Genomic DNA, 16,498 nt, shown 5'->3' with positions numbered 1-16,498 from the left:
GCGCCTCTCTTTGTGCATGTACATGAACCTCACGCGGAGGCCTCTGGACTTGGGTGTGTTTCAGAGGAGCCCGTGCTGGGAAGCGGTGTTGGGTCGCTGGTGGTGCGAGGGTTGGATGGAGCGGCTGAGTGCGCCCCGCGCTGCTCGGGGTGCCGTGTTCCCTCTGATGCGCGTAGACCTCGATAAGGGGTCGGCGTGCCCGGGATAAATCCTGCAGCAAAAAGAAATCGGTGCTGCGTGAAGTGCAGGCGGAGGGTTGTGCTTGGGGGTTCGCAACATGCGGGGTCGTAGAATCGTAGGATGGTTTGGGTGGGAAGGGACTTCCCAAGCTCATCCAGTCCAACCCCCTGCCATGGGCAGGGACACCTTCAGCTCCATCAGGTCGCTCAGAGCCCCGTCCAGCCTCACCTGGGATGTGTCCAGGGATGGGTCATCGACCACCTCTCGGGGCAGCCTGGGCCAGTGTCTCACCACCCTCGGCGTAAAACATTTCTCCCTTCGATCCAGTTTAAATCTCCCCTCCCTTAGTTTAAAACCAGTAGGTACCGAATGTTCAGTCGCAGCGAGCTTGTCTCAGTGGCTCTTTCTCATTTTTAGCTTTCTCGGTACATATGTGTTTTAAGGATCTGATAATAAGTAAACAGTAAAAAAATTCTGCTTGAATCATGGTTTTGGTTTTTGTTTAGCACTTAAACCCCCACTTATTTGCTTTCGTTCTCTCACATGTGTCCACACTTACACTGTCAAAGGGGGGTTTCCACGTCGAGTTGTAATTCTGATGGAAAGCTTTGCAACTTGACAATTTGATACTTGAGCCGCCCCATCTCTGTGATCACAGTCGTAGTTTTTTCAACAAAGTTATTTTCTTCTTAGCTCTTACATCTTCGTGGTCAATGCTATCTGTATTGTCCTAAAAGGGCACAGCTGTTCTGGGGTTCCGATGGGGAGGCTCTCCTGTAGCGTGTGTTGCCAGGCAAATCATATCGATAAGATTTTGAATTTCATCCTCCTTTTTTTTTTTTCCTTCCCCATTCAAATTGCATAAATGTTCTCCAGCTTCTTTTTTTTTTTCAACCCCCTTAAATATGGATGTAGCACATCTTCTCCCTTTGTGAAGCCGGGGCCACAATCCCTTTTAGCATTATCTTAAGTTCTCCTGTCGAGCTCTGGTGCAGGCGAAACGCCGCAGAGTTAGTTCACGTGTTCTTTTGAATTCAGCAGTACCTCTGGTTCCCTTCCAGTAACTCGTCACAACCACCTGAAGGATTTCATGCTGGTGGTGTCCATCGTCATCGGCGTGGGCGGCTGCTGGTTCGCCTACATCCAGAATCGCTATTCAAAGGAGCACATGAAGAAGATGATGAAAGACCTCGAGGGACTCCACAGAGCTGAGCAGTCTCTCCACGACCTTCAAGAGAGGTAGGTTTTATGCATCCGCCAGGTTGGAGCATTCAGCTGTTGAACTTGCCTTCAAGGTTGTTCCTCATTTAGATTTCAGGAAAGATTTTCTTTTTAGCGGTTGTGCTTCTGTGCAGCCGTCACCTGGCGCTGCGTACCAGCGTCAGTGCCTTCCTGAGCGACCCCAGCAAACCTCTCCTCGCAGCTCAGCTGGGCGCCTGGCTCGTTACCAGGCTACTCGTAAAGATGCGCGTGCTCACTTGACCCGCTCTTTGGCGGTGACGTGCTAATTATTTGTACTTGCGCTGTGGCACATGAAGGCCTGGGCGGTAAAAACTCCCTCGCCTTGCTGCGATCCTCAAACGTGGCAGCGAAGCCACTCGAGCAAAGCGGCGGCGCCCGGCGTCTCCCGCGCCGGGTGGGCTCTGGGGCACGCTGGCGCGTAGCCGAGCGCAGCCGTACGTGCTCCCGTGCAGTTTTGTTTCCTTCCCATGCTGTTTTTGGTGTTGCGTTCTGTCTGTTTCATTCAAGTTCTGCTCTGATGGTCGTTACTGGTTCCAAAAAATCGTTTCTGAATTTCTGGGAAGGCTTGACTCCGTTTGGTTTTGCTGCTGGTGGTGCGCGAGAGCTCTCCTCCCTGCGCTCCTGAAAGCCTACTTTGCAGCTTTAAGGAGCAAAATGTCCAACTGAGCAAAATGGATGGGGGCTTCTGTGCTCAACAGCGGTCACTCTTCGTTTTGAGTGCGTTGCCTTATTCCAAATAGGTGCTTCCTACTTATTTACCACATTTAATTATATAGGAGCACTTAAAGGTACAGTGGTTTCTACTCCCAGTCTGACTCGTACTGAAAGTATATCAGGATCCCCACCCGCCGAAATTAGAGTGTAAATCCGGTACCTGGAGGGGAGGAGGAGCCTCTTACAGCAGTGTAAGGTAATCCAGCTCGCTTAACTTCGTCATCCAGGCTGGTCAGGTTGTTTCACCCTGGCTTTTGATGGAGAAAAGCGTGCCGAAACGGTGGAAGCGATCACAGGGATTTCAACCCTCTTGAATTCTTCGAGCTACATGTGGAAGTCCGTGCTTCCCTGCCTGCGCAGCGATACCTGCACCCAGGAGTGTTGCCTGGGAAGAGCGAAAAAAAAAATTTTTGGAGTGTTACATACGAATAGTTGAACTCCAGGCACTTGGACAACACACCGTAGCTTCAGGAACGTGACCTCTACTCACAGAAGAGATTGTCACGGTTCCAGTAAAACTACTCGTCGGAGAACGGGCTGCAGAAGAGGCCCTCTATAGGCACAGGAGCCTTCTAGGAAAGGAAAGAGCATTCAAGACCGTTGATGACAAACCAGTGGGCTTTGCTGGCAATAAGATTTTTTTAAGGGCAGATTTCGCAAATGTATCAGTACTTAAGGGGCAGCTACAAAGGAGATGGAGACTCCCTTTTCACAAGGAGTCCCATGGAGAGGACAAGGGGGGATGGACACAAGTTGCTCTTGGGGAGATTCCGATTGGACACGAGAGGGAAATTTTTCACAGTGAGGACAGTCACCACTGGAATAATCTCCCCAGGGAAGGGGTTGGCTCAGCCACGTTGGGCACCTTCAAGAGTTGACTGGACAGGGTGCTGGGCCTTCTTGTCTAGACTGGGCTCTTCCCAGAAAGGTTGGACTAGATGATCTCTGAGCTCCCTTCCCACCTGGGATTCTGGGATTCTGTGATAGCAAACAACAGAGCATGGTAGTCTTGGACCATAACTATTTTTCATTAGTTTTAAGTCTAATTTTGGAGGATAAACCTTAATTTGGCTGCCATATCAGCTGATGGCCACATTCCTGGTGGCTTCTCTGAAAGCAGAGCCCGGCCCCAGGTACACATGTGGCCGCTCACGGGTGGTGTAACGAGCAACCTGTGCAAACACCAGGATCCCGGGGAGATCCGGCCGCCGTGGAGCCTTTGCAAGCAGCCGAGCCTTTGGAAACCGTACGACGTACCCACAAGGCTGCAGCCTGAGTCCTTGCCTACCTGCTCCTAACAGCCTTCGGGGAACGGTCCTGCACGTGAGCGGTGCTCGAAAGCCTTTCTTCTTCAAGTGTGGTCGCATCAGTTGGTGTCTACGTGGAGACAGTACCGAGGTGACGGTGCCAAACGGGGCACGTTCCCCTGGCAGTAATGCGGATGCACGACCTGCTTTCTTTCTGGCATAGAGATAGGATAAAGTGCATTTCCCCTCTGCCTACCGTGGAGCTGGCTCCAATCCACAGCTGGTTTCACAGAGCTGTGTGTAATTTCACTTTACAGGTTGGAAATACGCCAAAGAAAAAGATAAATTTTTTTTTTCTGCAGCCGGAAGGACACAGGAATTCCTTCTCAGCGTCCATCTCTTGGAGCAGCAGGGGCATGTCCAGGGCGGGAGGTCTCTGCTGGGTGTCACTGAAGAGCAGGTCACCCCAGAGGCCCCAGTGCCGGCTGCTGTGAATGTGCAGTGTGGGGGACGACCTTGGGATCTGCTGCCGAGGGCAGAGCCACGTAAACAAGTAGATGTGCCTGGGAAGTTTAACTAATGCTCTAAAGCCAGATAGGAAGAAACACAAAACCGTATATACTAAGCATAGCTTGAGTCTTAAGCCAGAGCAGCTTGTGATGTTCCTGCGGGGTGTGCGGCTTGTCCTCTGCGGAGGGCACTGAGCTGGAGCTCAAGAAGTGGGAGGTTGCCCTTGTGGGGCTTCTTGGCAGAGGATTGATCTAGTCCTTCTCTGGAGAGGGGAATACGCCTCTGCGTCTTCGTCCTTGTGCCCCAACAAGGTTCGGCGGTGGTCCTCGGCCGCTGTAGAAATGGCAAAAGCTACCAACAGCACGTTCCCATGGACTTGTTCTGAAATTCTGCTCAGAAACTGCTTTTCTAGAGCTTGAAGTAACCTCCTTTGCTGGCTCACTGAAATTCAGTGCTGGACAGACCCCCGGAAGGCACGTGATGCCTTTCCGGTTGCCCACCGGCTGCTGGCGCCGTTACTTGGTGAACAGCTCTGACATGCTCTTGAAGAGTCGGGAAGGGAAGATTGATAGAAAAGAACATTTTTTGTTCATCTTCAAAATACCTTTTGAGAACATCCCTCAACAGTGACACTTCCCAGTCAATTAAATGACCCATCGAGATAAAAAAGTTCATGTCGTAGCACATCCTACGGATGATTGAACATCTGAATTGAAGATCTGATTGTACTGAAAATCTGCTCCTGAACTGTGAAGCCCCCAGACGGGCCTCCGTGTCTTGCCCTTGTTACGAGTGCGGCGCTGAAGGCACTTCGCTGTCCTGTGGAGCTCAGTGCACGCGAAACAGTGAGGCGCAGTCAGCTGGGTTTGAGCGGGATGCACAGATAAAACTCGGTTTTGTCCATAACCAACACAAGAAAATACTGGCTCTGCTGTCTGTCAGAAAACGGTAGTAAGGGAAAATACGGCGTTAGAGTGCCTTTGAGAGTTATCTTAAGGATAAAATTCCTTCCCATTCTGCATCAGAGTATAGGGGAATTTCTCCTTTAAACAGAGATATTTTGGTGGTTTAGGATTCTTACGGCCCTAGTATGGAAGAGCTTCAGCACTGATGAACAGGGCAGAGAGCGTGGGTTTATCTAAAAACTTGGAATGTCTTGGCCAAGTGCCTTTTAAAATTGGGAAGAAAAACACTTGAGTTTCTTAACAGAGCTGTAAATTGAAAATGAGCCTTTTCCAAGAAGAGAGCCGACATCACGGCTGATGAGAGTCCAGCCTGTCCAGCCTGTTTTAAGCGGCCATCTGCACGCCAAGGAGGAGTCTGAGGAAGAGGAGTCCTTGGCTGGGACAGCGAGCGGCTTCGCCCACGGCCCAAAAGGTAGTGCCGGGACCCTGCTGTTAGTCCCCAGCTGGTCGAGGGCGAGCAGGAGCCGCTGGGGGAGCCCAGGAGTGCCCTCCCAAGGTGTGCGATTTGTCACTTGCAGGACCGGTGTGGCACGCCCGGAGCCACGCCTCGCTGTCCCCTCTCGTCTGTCTCCCTGCCCATCGCCCCGTCGGTTTGCTCTCCAGTTTGAATGCTGAAGATCTTGAGCGGGAGAAGATTTTATGACCTTGAAATACTTTTTCCTGGCTAAGATGTTTCCATCTGGGGTTTTAGGATGTTTTCTTTTGTTTCCTATCCATTGTATGGACAGTTTTACTTGGTTATTGAAAAATCCATCTGCTACAAGCCACTGCTGGTTTTGCTGGTTGGGCTGACACCTTGCCATCCTCACAAACGTTGCTGGTAGCTTCAGCGTAGATGATCTTTACCCAAGATCCCACCGGCCCATGGGAAGCTGCCCAGGCAGGGCAAGAGGTGCATGCAGGGGGAAGGGGTGGGTGTGGGCGGGGAGCAGGGCTTTGCTTCTCGCGGCAGAAAAAAGGGGTTCCCTCAGTCTGGTCTGAGTTAAAAATAGCGTTGCCTCCGCTGCTCCTACAGTATGGTTTTGTCCAACTTTTATCGATTTGTCTCAGACTGTGATAACTGAGGTTTCTGAGAGAGAGGTTCATGTTGGGAAGGTGGGACTGTTAGATGGGTTCTCACGGAGTGAGACACAACACGTCATTGTGTTCGATCCAGTAGCTGAAGTACCCGTTCTGGAAACTCATCACATCTTGATTTGGAGTTATCTGGAGATGGACGTACCACATTCCTCAGAAATTTGATCCCGGATTTAACTGTTGCCATCATTAAAAAAAATATTTTTTGAATCATTTGGCTGGACCTCACAAAGGAAGGAGCCCTTTAATACGCTTACTTCTTTCATTGGTAGTACTTGTTCAACCTGATTTTTCAGAACCTTCATTATGAAGCAAACCTCTTAATTTCATTTCAACCGACTGTTTCTGGGCAAGGTGAAGACGTGTCTAAATATGAAGGCTCTTGCAAGGGGAACACAGAGACGTCCCATCTGGGTGGTCGTACCAGCTCAGGCAGATCTTCCCCTCCTTTTTTTTTATTAAAGGCATTGTCTTAACTTTTGTAAAAACACTGGAAATGCAAATTAATTTGAGGCTTATTAAAGGGAATCTTGATGTGATTATTAAAGAGAATCTTGATGTGCTTTGGAAAATTAAGAAAACACACACTGAGTATTTAATAAATGAAGTAAAGTTGAGGCTGTGGAGTAGACAATTCAGTTTCCTCCTGGGCATGGTGAACTTTCTCCTTGACTATCCAAAGACAGATCTCTGTTGGCATCAGCACAGAGTAAATAAGAGCAGGGTTGGTCGAGGCTGTGGCTGGCCAGCCCGTCGCGGTGGCCGCGCGCAGGCAGCCCGCCACGCACGGCACTGGGCTCTTGGTCTCTGTGTGTTGCAGGCTGCAGAAGGCTCAGGAGGAGCATCGCTCTGTGGAGGTGGAAAAGGTGCACCTGGAGAAGAAGCTGCAAGATGAGATCAGCATCGCCAAGCAGGAGGCGCACCGGCTCCGAGAACTGCGGGAGGGCACGGAGAACGAACTGAGCAGGCAGAAATACGCCGAACAAGAACTGGAGCAGGTAAGGGTTCAGCCAGGGGGATGCACTTACAGGCGAGACGTGCCAGCAAGAGCGGTAGGCAGTTCATCCTCCCGTGAATCCAGTGATGTTCTGCTTGTAACGCTCTTACGCATTTGCTTTTCCCCTCCCTCTGTGGAGGGAAAGATCCAAGTATTTCTTCCACGGCTCCACGTTACGCGTCCCCTATGCTCTATAGCCGTGCGTGCGTGTGTTGGGTAGCAGGGAGTGGGCGGGCGCTGTCTCGAGAGCGATGTGCTGCTGCCGCACGCCGTCCTAGCTTGCCCTGCAGAAGGAGAGGTGTTGAACTTGACCTGTAGCTGCACCCCTCTGATGACTTCTAACTCCCACTCCAAACCATAAGTTCATTCTTTACTTTTTCCTTTTGTACCTACTCATGGTTTTAGGAGAGATTTAGAGTGAGGTCGGTTGTGCTTACCGTGTTTTCTTGTGGATCAGAGAGGTGTACGATAGAAATATCCATCCAAGGAAATTTAGCACTAGGTTAGAATCTTTATAGCAAGGTTAGGGATCATATGCAAGTCTCAAAATTGTTAGTTTTAAGTTTAAACTAGCAGGAAAATATGTCCCCAAGCTACATATCGTAATGTAGGGCTAGACAGAATATTCCGTCTAATGCTGCTGCTGGCAAAAATGAAACCTGTTGGGTCCAGGACACACAGAGCATTTGTAAAATAATTTGCCATAGGTCAGAAAAAGCATTCCCAATCCTACATCTAAAAACCCTGAGACCTGTAACAAAAGGCATAGGGAATAACAGGGCAATGAGCGAGCATCTGGGAATTTTACCTGCAGAGGAAGTTCAAGTTGCTGCTTCCTATTTCACCTGAGGGGCAGTTCTTATCTGACTTTAATGTAAAGATCAGTTCAAACTGAGTTGTGTGAGCCAGAATTGCATGAGCCAAGCCAGTACCTTGGATGTTCTGAGGCCATCAGCGTATCCTCCCAACCTGACCGTGCCCGGTCTTTTATGCCACCATGGAGAACGGGGAAGGCAACGAGACAAGAATCAAGGCTTTCCACTGGTAAGGGAGAAACAAATGTCCTGGCCCATCGGGTAACCAGGGAGGCACGGGGCGCTGCAGCCTCGGTATGCAAATAGTCAGCAAACAGCAAATTTCCTTCCTGCTTGGTATAGCAACAGCCCAGGCAGCTGCAGGCGCCCGTTACCGGCTTTGCTCTCGTGATCCAACATCATTCCTGCCAACCGGCCATCCAGCCCCTCCAGAGAGTCGCTGAGCTCAGAGACGGGACGGGACGTGCGTTGGGGCATCTGTATTCACGCACGCACAAGTTTGGTCATGTCGTATTGCAGGTCATTAAATAAGGACGTGTAGCCTTCCTCTTGTAACCCCAGGCCCCCGTACCCGACCTGCTCCTGGCTTTTGGAGAAGGCAGGGGCTCGTCCGTTCCGCTTCCCCCTCCACTTTACGTTTGTTAAGAAATCTGAAAAGCCAGAGGTGACTTAACCGCTCTGTTGTTTCTTAGAGGCCTTCGGGAGGGATGCGTTGACAGGGTGAGTATTGGTTTTATCCACCTGACCCACACTGTGTGATTATAACCTGGTCACCGTCCCAGCGAGCTGTAGACCACAGATAACATTAACCAGTCACTCCTGCTGACCGTAAAACTCATCCGATTTTAAGATATTCTTGGGTCCCAGGGAATATAAAAACAAGACCTTCTTTTGCACCAGTTGATTCTTACCACTGAAAGGACAGTGGAGGGTTTGGAAGCTCCTGCTGGAGCCGGGCGGATGAGATGGAGAAGCAGTGTATTTCTGGGATGGGGCTCTCCCGTACCGGGTTGTTCGTACCGACCCGCTCCCCTCGCTAGGTCATCCTCCCCCAGACCACGGACCCCGCCAGGGCTGCAGACCCAGAGGGCGTTCCTCGCTCCATAAATTTTTGCTCTTAGTTGTCAAAATGAGATCTTGGAGATCTTCACAGGAGAACCTAGACACACGAAGTGACTCCTGTTTGTGCTGGCTCCCCTGCAGATCCAAGAGGGTTTGTGTTTTGGACACTGCTGTATGATGGCTCATCTCAACCACTGGTCCTTGGCTGTTGTTCTGCACTGCTTCCCTTTTCCACCATTCCATAAAAGTGTTCCTCTAAATATTTTGAGCACTCCTCTACCCCAAATACCTGGTGGCAGGTTTCCTTCCCGCTCATCCCCCGTATTCCTAAATCCCAGACGCTTGCGGATCGTGCTCAGGGTTCTGCCTGGGGCGGGAGCAGCGCCTGGTGCCGCTGGTGTCAGAGGGGAAAAACCAGACCTTCCTGGGGTCTGTGATTCTGAATTTGTAACTTTTTGAAGGATTTGGGTGATGTTATGTTCAACACAGGACTAAATCACCCGTAAGAGGTATAAGTAGTTGACCTCTTCTGTGCAGTGCCTCCCGGGTACTTCTAGATGGACGTACTCCAGGATAAAATATGGGTTTTCAAATATCTGTGTGTAACCTGGTGCTTTTGGCTCGCTACAAGTTACGCCTATGCCAGACTTGGTGAGACGTGACTGAGTTAAATAACGCATTAAGGGAAAAGATCCAAGTTTGAGCAGTCTCTTAAAAAAAAATATGCTCGCCTTCAGTCCGCTTGTGGCTGTGGCTCTGTGGGAGACGAAGAGGCACCGGCATCGGGCGAGGGCGGGTGTAAGCACGGCTGTGGGAGGCGCGCGGTGGGCATTGGAAGGGTCTGGTGCAGAGCCCGAGCAGGCTGCTGGATGCTCCCGGTGCCCCTGTGCCTCTTAGACCTGGGCCCTGAAAGAGCAAACGGGACAGGCGTTATCCAGGCATTGTCGCGGTGAGCCACGCGTGGCCCTGACGGCGTGTGGCAGTGCCGTAGCTGGACCCTTCCTCCCAGCTCCACCTCCGTTAGGAGAAGGCCTGCCTTGGTGGGCCAGGGCTGGCTGGGGCAGCAAACGCTCTTGAAGGTGCTTAGGGTTGGCTTTTATTTTAACAGCAACAAGATCTGTTGTAGAGTATGTAACCACGCATTCCCCTCCTGAGCTTGGAGGAGCTGTGGTTGAAGGGTAGTCCAGTCCCACCACCGCTGTGCTGCCCCGGCATCGCAGCAGCTCCGAGCTGCGGTCGCCATCGGTTTCTCCAGTACAGAACACGTTAACTTCTTGCAGGGCTTGTGTCAGGCTTCAGGTTTATCAAAGTCCCTCCACATCGTGTGTAATGGAAGAGAAGCGTTAATTCTTGATGGTCTCTAGCACCCAATGCTTTTACGTAAGGCTTTAGTATCTTCAACTTGCTTGACACCCACTTTCTTCTAATTCTGTAATCGCTCCCATCTCCAGCAGGATAAGTGAGTGTGTGGAGGAGACCAGACCGATGGCGTGTGAGCTGGGATGGAAGGCGAGTCCCCCAGAAAGCTACAGAAACTGCCAATTCCAGACGTGTTATTTCTTTTCCTGACCAAGCAGCACATGTTTTGTGTCTAAATATTTTTATCATCTTGCTCCAGTGTGAAAGTTGTCTCTTGACAAGCTCCCTCTGTTTGGCTCAGTAGCTGCAGAGAAAAAAGGCGATTGCCTGCACAGTCTTGTCAGCAGTTCTGCCTCAGGAGGAGAATCTGTGCGTTTTGCAGACCCGCAGGCAGGCAGCAAACTTTGCAGAGATCTCTAGAGGCTAAGATGAGCACCCTGAATATCCTTACCTTGTCTTAGGAGACATGGTAGTGTTGGGCTGGTGGTCGGACGTCACGATCCTAGAGGTCTTTTCCAACCTTAATGATTCTATGGTTCTGTTCTGCCTAACATCAAGTTCTAACTTGTGCATCGTGCTGTCAGCTCCGGAGGGTTTGCATGCGGCTCATGCCGTCGTGAGGCACAGGAGCTGATGTGAAGAGGTAGACCAGGTCAGCTGTGCCTTCCCTTCCTGCGAGCTGAGGTGCTGAGGCAGGACAGCACCGCCGTGGCTGGAAATTTCTGAGGAAGGAGCTCACCTTTAGGGCCAAAGGAGAGCACTGTAGGGTGTTCTGGTCACCCGAGCAGCAGCCTTGTCTGTCAGATGGCTGCCCTGCCGCGCTCCTCGCTCCCACTAGCCCGCAGTACCAGGATGCCACCTCTCCTAACGCTCTTGTCATGAGTAAGGTTCAGTTGCACGGAGTCGTCCTTGTCCTTTTTTTACTATTTTCTGGTGCCTTAAAGGCGCCGGGTTGGCAGCCAGCGGCTGGGGTGACCCTGCAGGAGGGCAGGCTGTCCCCGCCGCTGCTGCAACGCCGCGCCGGCTGCTTCTCCCCCAGGTGCGGATGGCGCTCAAGAACGCCGAGAAGGAGCTGGAGTCCCACTGCAGCTGGGCTGCGCCCGAGGCCCTGCAGAAGTGGCTCCAGCTGACGCACGAGGTGGAGGTCCAGTACTACAACATCAAGAAACAGAACGCGGAGAAGCAGCTGCTGGTGGCCAAGGAAGGGGTGAGAATTCCAGCGTCCTGTCCCGGGCCCTCCCCTCCCACCCACGGGAAAAGCTTTGGGGATTGAAACCCACACGGTTGGTTTCTCTGCACCTAATTTCCCTTTTAACACCTTATATTTGCGTTTGTGCTGCGCAGACGTTGGCAGAGGTGTAAGTTGGGGCTGGAAGGGATACGGAGCCGTCGCCTCTGAGGGCGCAGCAGCCCATCCGCGGCGTTAGCCTGCCTTCAGCGGGCTGGAGCCCGGGGAAGGTGCAGCGTATGAGCTGCTGCCTGCGCGGCAGCACTGGGAGAGGCAGCGAGCAGGAGGGTTTGCACCTGTTAAGCATCATCCCTGCTCTCCGTGATTTACGTGCACGGGCCACAACACTTCTAACACGTGCACGCGATCTGCAGCGATGAACCATTTCTGTATTCCCGGGTGTTTAAAATTTTCTGTGCCAACCAAAAAGCGATGAGCTGCAGGGAAGCTGTTGTAGCACGCGGATGTCTCTGTGGACGTGCACAGCGGTCAGAGCTGGCAGCGCGGAAAAATTTGTCTGCCTTAATATGCTTTTGCTCTGAACGTTTTAACATTTCAGTGGTTTTCCTTTCGCTGTGTCAGTTCTCAGGTCCACATCCGTGGTTTGTCTTTTGCAAGCGTCAGGTTAATGCCACTGGATCTGTGAACCAGAGCGCTGCGTGTGGCGACTTTGATTTTGAATATACACTGTGCCGCAGAGGGGAGGCAAAAAAACCCAGCCCCAAAACAAAAAACCTCCCCAAACCAACAACCCTGGGGCATTAACAGTGTTTCTCTGAAGGTTTACTCGCGGGAAAGACAAAACAAGGCTCTATGAGAGAGCCATTTGCTGTATGAAGTAGCTGGTTCAGTTCCCTCAACTCTTGGGTGATCAGGAGAAGGGCCAAGGAGGAACATGAAACCCACAACCTGCTTACTCGCTGCTGGCAAATTCCTCACCCACCGTGTTAGGAAGAATAACATCCTTCAGTAAAATCCCAATTCACACTATTTACGTGTGTGCAAACAGCTGCTGGGGCTATTTCTGTCTCGGCTCATCCAGGATGTTCTTGTCCTGGAGGAGACATAAGGTTGTCTTCTTCCTCTGACCTTTTTCTGTTGATGTTCCAGGCTGAAAAAATTAAAAAGAAGCGAAACACCCTGTTTGGAACATTTCATGTTGCTCACAGCTCATCTCTAGATGATGTTGATCATAAAATCTTAACTGCAAAGTGAGTATCTACGTAATACCTTCCCTTATTTCTGCCTGCCTCGGTCTCATTTTGCTGAACCTTTGCTCTGTTGACTTTAGCTAGCTGGGGTAGGGCTTGCTGCTTTTAATCAATAACCTTTTAATTTTATCTGTGTGACACAAGAAATCACAGTTATGTAGGGCAATTAAAATCCTGCCAAAATGAGGATTCAGGAGGCTGCAGTGTTGTTAAGCGATTATCCCCCGGCATTTCAGTCATTGCTGGCTTTTTTCTCATTCCTGCATTCCTGAAAATGGAGTGAAAGATGCCTCAAGTATCGGGGTACAAAGCTGAAGCACTAGGCTCCTTGTTTCAGACAGTTTATGGTGTGTTTTTCCTTCATTCCCTACATTTTTTCCATGTTTGAACCTTGCTTCCAGGCAAGCGCTGAGCGAAGTGACGGCTGCGCTGCGGGAGCGCCTGCATCGCTGGCAGCAGATAGAGCTGCTCTGCGGCTTCCAGATCGTCAACAACCCTGGCATCCACACCCTGGCGTCAGCCCTTAACATTGACCCCAGCTGGATGGGCACCCCACGGCCGAACCCCTCGCACTTCATCATGACCGATGACGTGGACGATTTGGATGAAGAGATCGTGTCTCCCATGTCCATACAATGTACGTAGTCCGTGTCAGGTGTGCGTGGTGAGCCTGCGTCGGCCGAGCTGCCGCGTGGGGCAGACCTGGAACCGTAGTTCAAGCGTGTTAGGGGGCACTGAGGTATCTAGGTTGGTTTTAAAATGACAAAAGGCAAATTGTTAGTTGTGAGGGGTAAGGAATGTCCGTAAGTGCCAGACCACCACTGCTGGGGTTGCTTCGAGCCTGTTAATTCCAGCAGAGCTAGAATTTGTAGATGATCATTTAATCATACGTATGCTGTTCTGTTGAACTCGCTGAATCTAAGTATTTTAAAAAAAAACAAAACAAAACCCAAACCCAAAGGTGTGGGCTAGACTCACAAAAGCGAGAAAGGAAAATGAAGTGCCCTGTCCTGATCTCCCCTTGGCTAGAGCCCTTGTTTTGGGATATAAAAGGACTTGAAGACATCCCCCTCCTCATGCACAGCTCTGGACTTGCACCTCGTGCCACTCTGCAGGGAGGAGCATCTGTTGTGGTGATGCTGCCTCCCCGTAACGACCTGTTAAAGGTTTCCGGGAGCAAAGGCTGAAGCCCCAGTGCCCGTCTCCCGTGCGCGTGTTGCGGTCGCCGAGGCGGGCGATCTCCCCCTCCCTGTCGGTGACGGTTCGTGCACAAAGTGCATCAACTCCCGCAGGCAGGAACGGGGCTGCTGGAGCGGGAGGGCGGGTGGTCCTGCTCTCATGAGCCCAGACCTCTCCGAGCAAGGGAGCGAACTTGGGTCACCCTGTGCCTGTTCCTCTCCCAAGTGCTGAGCTCTTGGATTAAGCGAAGGCTGTCTCCTTCTCTGGAAGAGGTTTTTGTGTCAGTCCTGACTACTTACTGTTCCCGTGTTCAGCTGACCCAGATTTGGCCTTGCTTTTCTCAAAAAGGCATTTCCCAAATACAGTTTCCTATCTCTAGCTATTGCACAAGAGAACGGGAGGCCTGGAGAGCAGCTCCAGCCGCTCAGCGACAGCGGTCTGGGAGCAGCACGTGGCTAGAGCACAGCTTTCCGAGCTCCAGCTGGGAGAGGGCAGCCGGTGCCGACAGCGTTAGCTGCGGCTGTGCTCTTGGTTGTGTCTGATTCGGGTCACTTTCTAGTGAGGACTTCATCAAAAGGCTACTTAACTGAGTAGGAGGTGGGGACGAGGAAGAGAAGAGTGTCGGGGTCAGCAGTGCGTGACAGGAGGTGCCTGTACGTGCCATCACCATCCCTCCCTCGTGGCTTCAGGCTCTGGTTAAATGCTGTGACGGTCTGGAGGCGAGTGCTGAGGTCGGGCTCAGGGCGATGGAGGCAGGGCACCAAGGATTTGAGTAGCTTGCAGGAGGAATGGGGTATTTGCGTGTTTCCAGGGCTGAGCAGGCGTGGGGGCTGGAGCTGGTGGTTTGCAGGGTTGGGTGTGCATAGGGAAAGTTTAAAGCATCAACCAGAAACGGTGTCCTACTTAGTAGCCTCTGTGATTATCAGTTACCCTTAGAAACCAAGCTAGACAGCTCTAATGAAAGACTTGCAACGACGCAAGCCGGGTTATTAGTGGGAGCGATGTCTGAAGTCCCTGAGGGTGAGCTGTGTAAGGCATGAGCCTTCACCCAAGATTTTAAGTCTCAGCTTCTTCATGCCTTGCTTGAGACACGTCGAGTGAGATTTTTGCGCTTGCAGCGATCGGGGGCGAGCCTGCCTGCCTCCGTGCTGATCTGCGCCCCGGCGGGCGAGAACTCCACGGAGCAAGCGCTGGGCACCCAGGTTCCCCAGGCAGGGAGCGCTTGCCTTGCCCTAGGGGATGTCCCTTTCTTTGTGTACAAAAAAAAATGCTTCAGAAAAGAAGGGCGGTTTTTCCTCCCCGGATGTCCTGGGGGTGTCGCTGACTGCCCGTGACGATTCTCCCGGTAAATCACGTTTTTCTCTCTCCTGTTCACACCCGCTTGGCCCATCCCAGACGCAGCCTGGCTTTTCGGGCGCAGGTTCAGTGACCGCTCGTCTCTGTCCTCGGAGGATCAGTCCCTCTGGAAATACCCTGGTTTGGTTCTCTTTGATTATATTTTAATTTTTTGGTCTACCCTCTGCCCTTTTTCTGGACTAAAATACATACACAAATTTTCCAACTTTCTGGCACGGAAAACTAATGAATTTACCTCTCTTCACTGAGTCATCAGCATCTTTACTAACCCCTGGGAAGAGCCTGGTGGGATGAAGAAGAATCACAGTTAGCTGTAGTTCTCACGTGCTCTTGGGTTTTGCTTCTTAAGAAAAAGCCAGTTATGAAATCTGGTGGGTTGGTTTTGCTTGTTTTTACCCCTGAGGTGGAGATTAAGGATTCAGGCTAGGCCAGGAGGAGGTGATAACATTCCCTTTCCCATCCCACCTCCTCCTCCAGGCAGGCTTTGCTCGCAGCCCCTCTGCTGCCAACCGAGGCTGACCCCGATCCCTCCCCATGGGGGCTGCTGCTGATTGCCGTGCCTTTCTTCCCTCAGTATCCTTAAATAAATCGAGCAATGCCACCTATTATGCTAATCTGTCCCCTGGTGCCAGGGCCATGGGGATGGCACGCTCAGCCTGAGCCTCCTGTTTTTGGCTGGAAGCCTTCCCTTCGCGGGGCGCTGCCGATGGAGGAGGACGAGCAGCAGGCCAGGCTGTGTGCTGGCGTTGGTTAGGGCTTGCGTGGTGGTGGTCTCCCTCGAGATGATGGGCAGGTTATTTGGCGAACGTTGGCATGTGCGTGTCTGGAGTGGAACGGTATTTGTGGGAAGCGAGGGTCCGCTGGGGCTCCGGCGAGGTCTCAGCCTTCGGTCCTGTGCTTGTCGCAGGGTAAACCACGCAAAAGGAGAACGCAAAGCTGTGAGGGGTCAAGCTGGTAAATGAGGAGTGGAACACCAGGTAAATAAATCCCCAAACCCCTCCAGGAGAAAAGCATGGCCCAGGAGAAAAAGAAACCTGAGCGGAAACCCGTAATCCCCTGGTCAGTTACTCTGCAGAGCTTGGATCCCTGGTGGGCCCCGAACTGAGACCCCTCTTCTAAACTGTAGCCCTGCCAGCAGCGGGCAAGGAGGGATCAGCTGTGCTATTCCTGTCCGTGCTGCCTTAGTTAGCAGCGCTGCTGCTGCAGAGGCACAGCAGGAGAGCTGGAACAGCCTCCGGTTTGACACTCTCCCCCTCACCTCCTCTGATCGGTTTTTTGCGCTCCCCGCCAAAGCAAGGGATTTTTTTTCCCCACCTTGACTGCGTGTGACTTGATTTCACTTAATTTTGGCTCTGG

General features: G+C 51.8%; 1 protein-coding gene across 8 annotated transcripts in view; it reads left to right on the top strand.

Moving 5' to 3' along the window:
• STIM1 (stromal interaction molecule 1) overlaps nt 1-16,498 on the top strand; it is a 100,794-nt gene that overhangs the window by 71,975 nt on the left and 12,321 nt on the right. For 4 of the 8 annotated variants that reach the window (XM_075099487.1, XM_075099391.1, XM_075099746.1 and 1 more), the window contains exons 6-11: nt 1,242-1,419; nt 6,756-6,933; nt 11,208-11,375; nt 12,507-12,607; nt 13,009-13,244; nt 15,182-15,262. In XM_075099487.1, the coding sequence (XP_074955588.1) occupies nt 1,242-1,419; nt 6,756-6,933; nt 11,208-11,375; nt 12,507-12,607; nt 13,009-13,244; nt 15,182-15,262 (942 nt within the window). The remainder of the gene's footprint in view (nt 1-1,241; nt 1,420-6,755; nt 6,934-11,207; nt 11,376-12,506; nt 12,608-13,008; nt 13,245-15,181; nt 15,263-16,498) is intronic. The other 4 variants (XM_075099661.1, XM_075099572.1, XM_075099912.1 and 1 more) reach the window with 1 other exon arrangement.

The sequence above is a fragment of the Phalacrocorax aristotelis genome, chromosome 1 (assembly GCF_949628215.1).
Source record: "Phalacrocorax aristotelis chromosome 1, bGulAri2.1, whole genome shotgun sequence".
Taxonomy (NCBI): Eukaryota; Metazoa; Chordata; class Aves; order Suliformes; family Phalacrocoracidae; genus Phalacrocorax; species Phalacrocorax aristotelis.
Note: the sequence above shows the minus strand (reverse complement) of the source record. Positions and strands in the feature narration are given on the sequence as shown.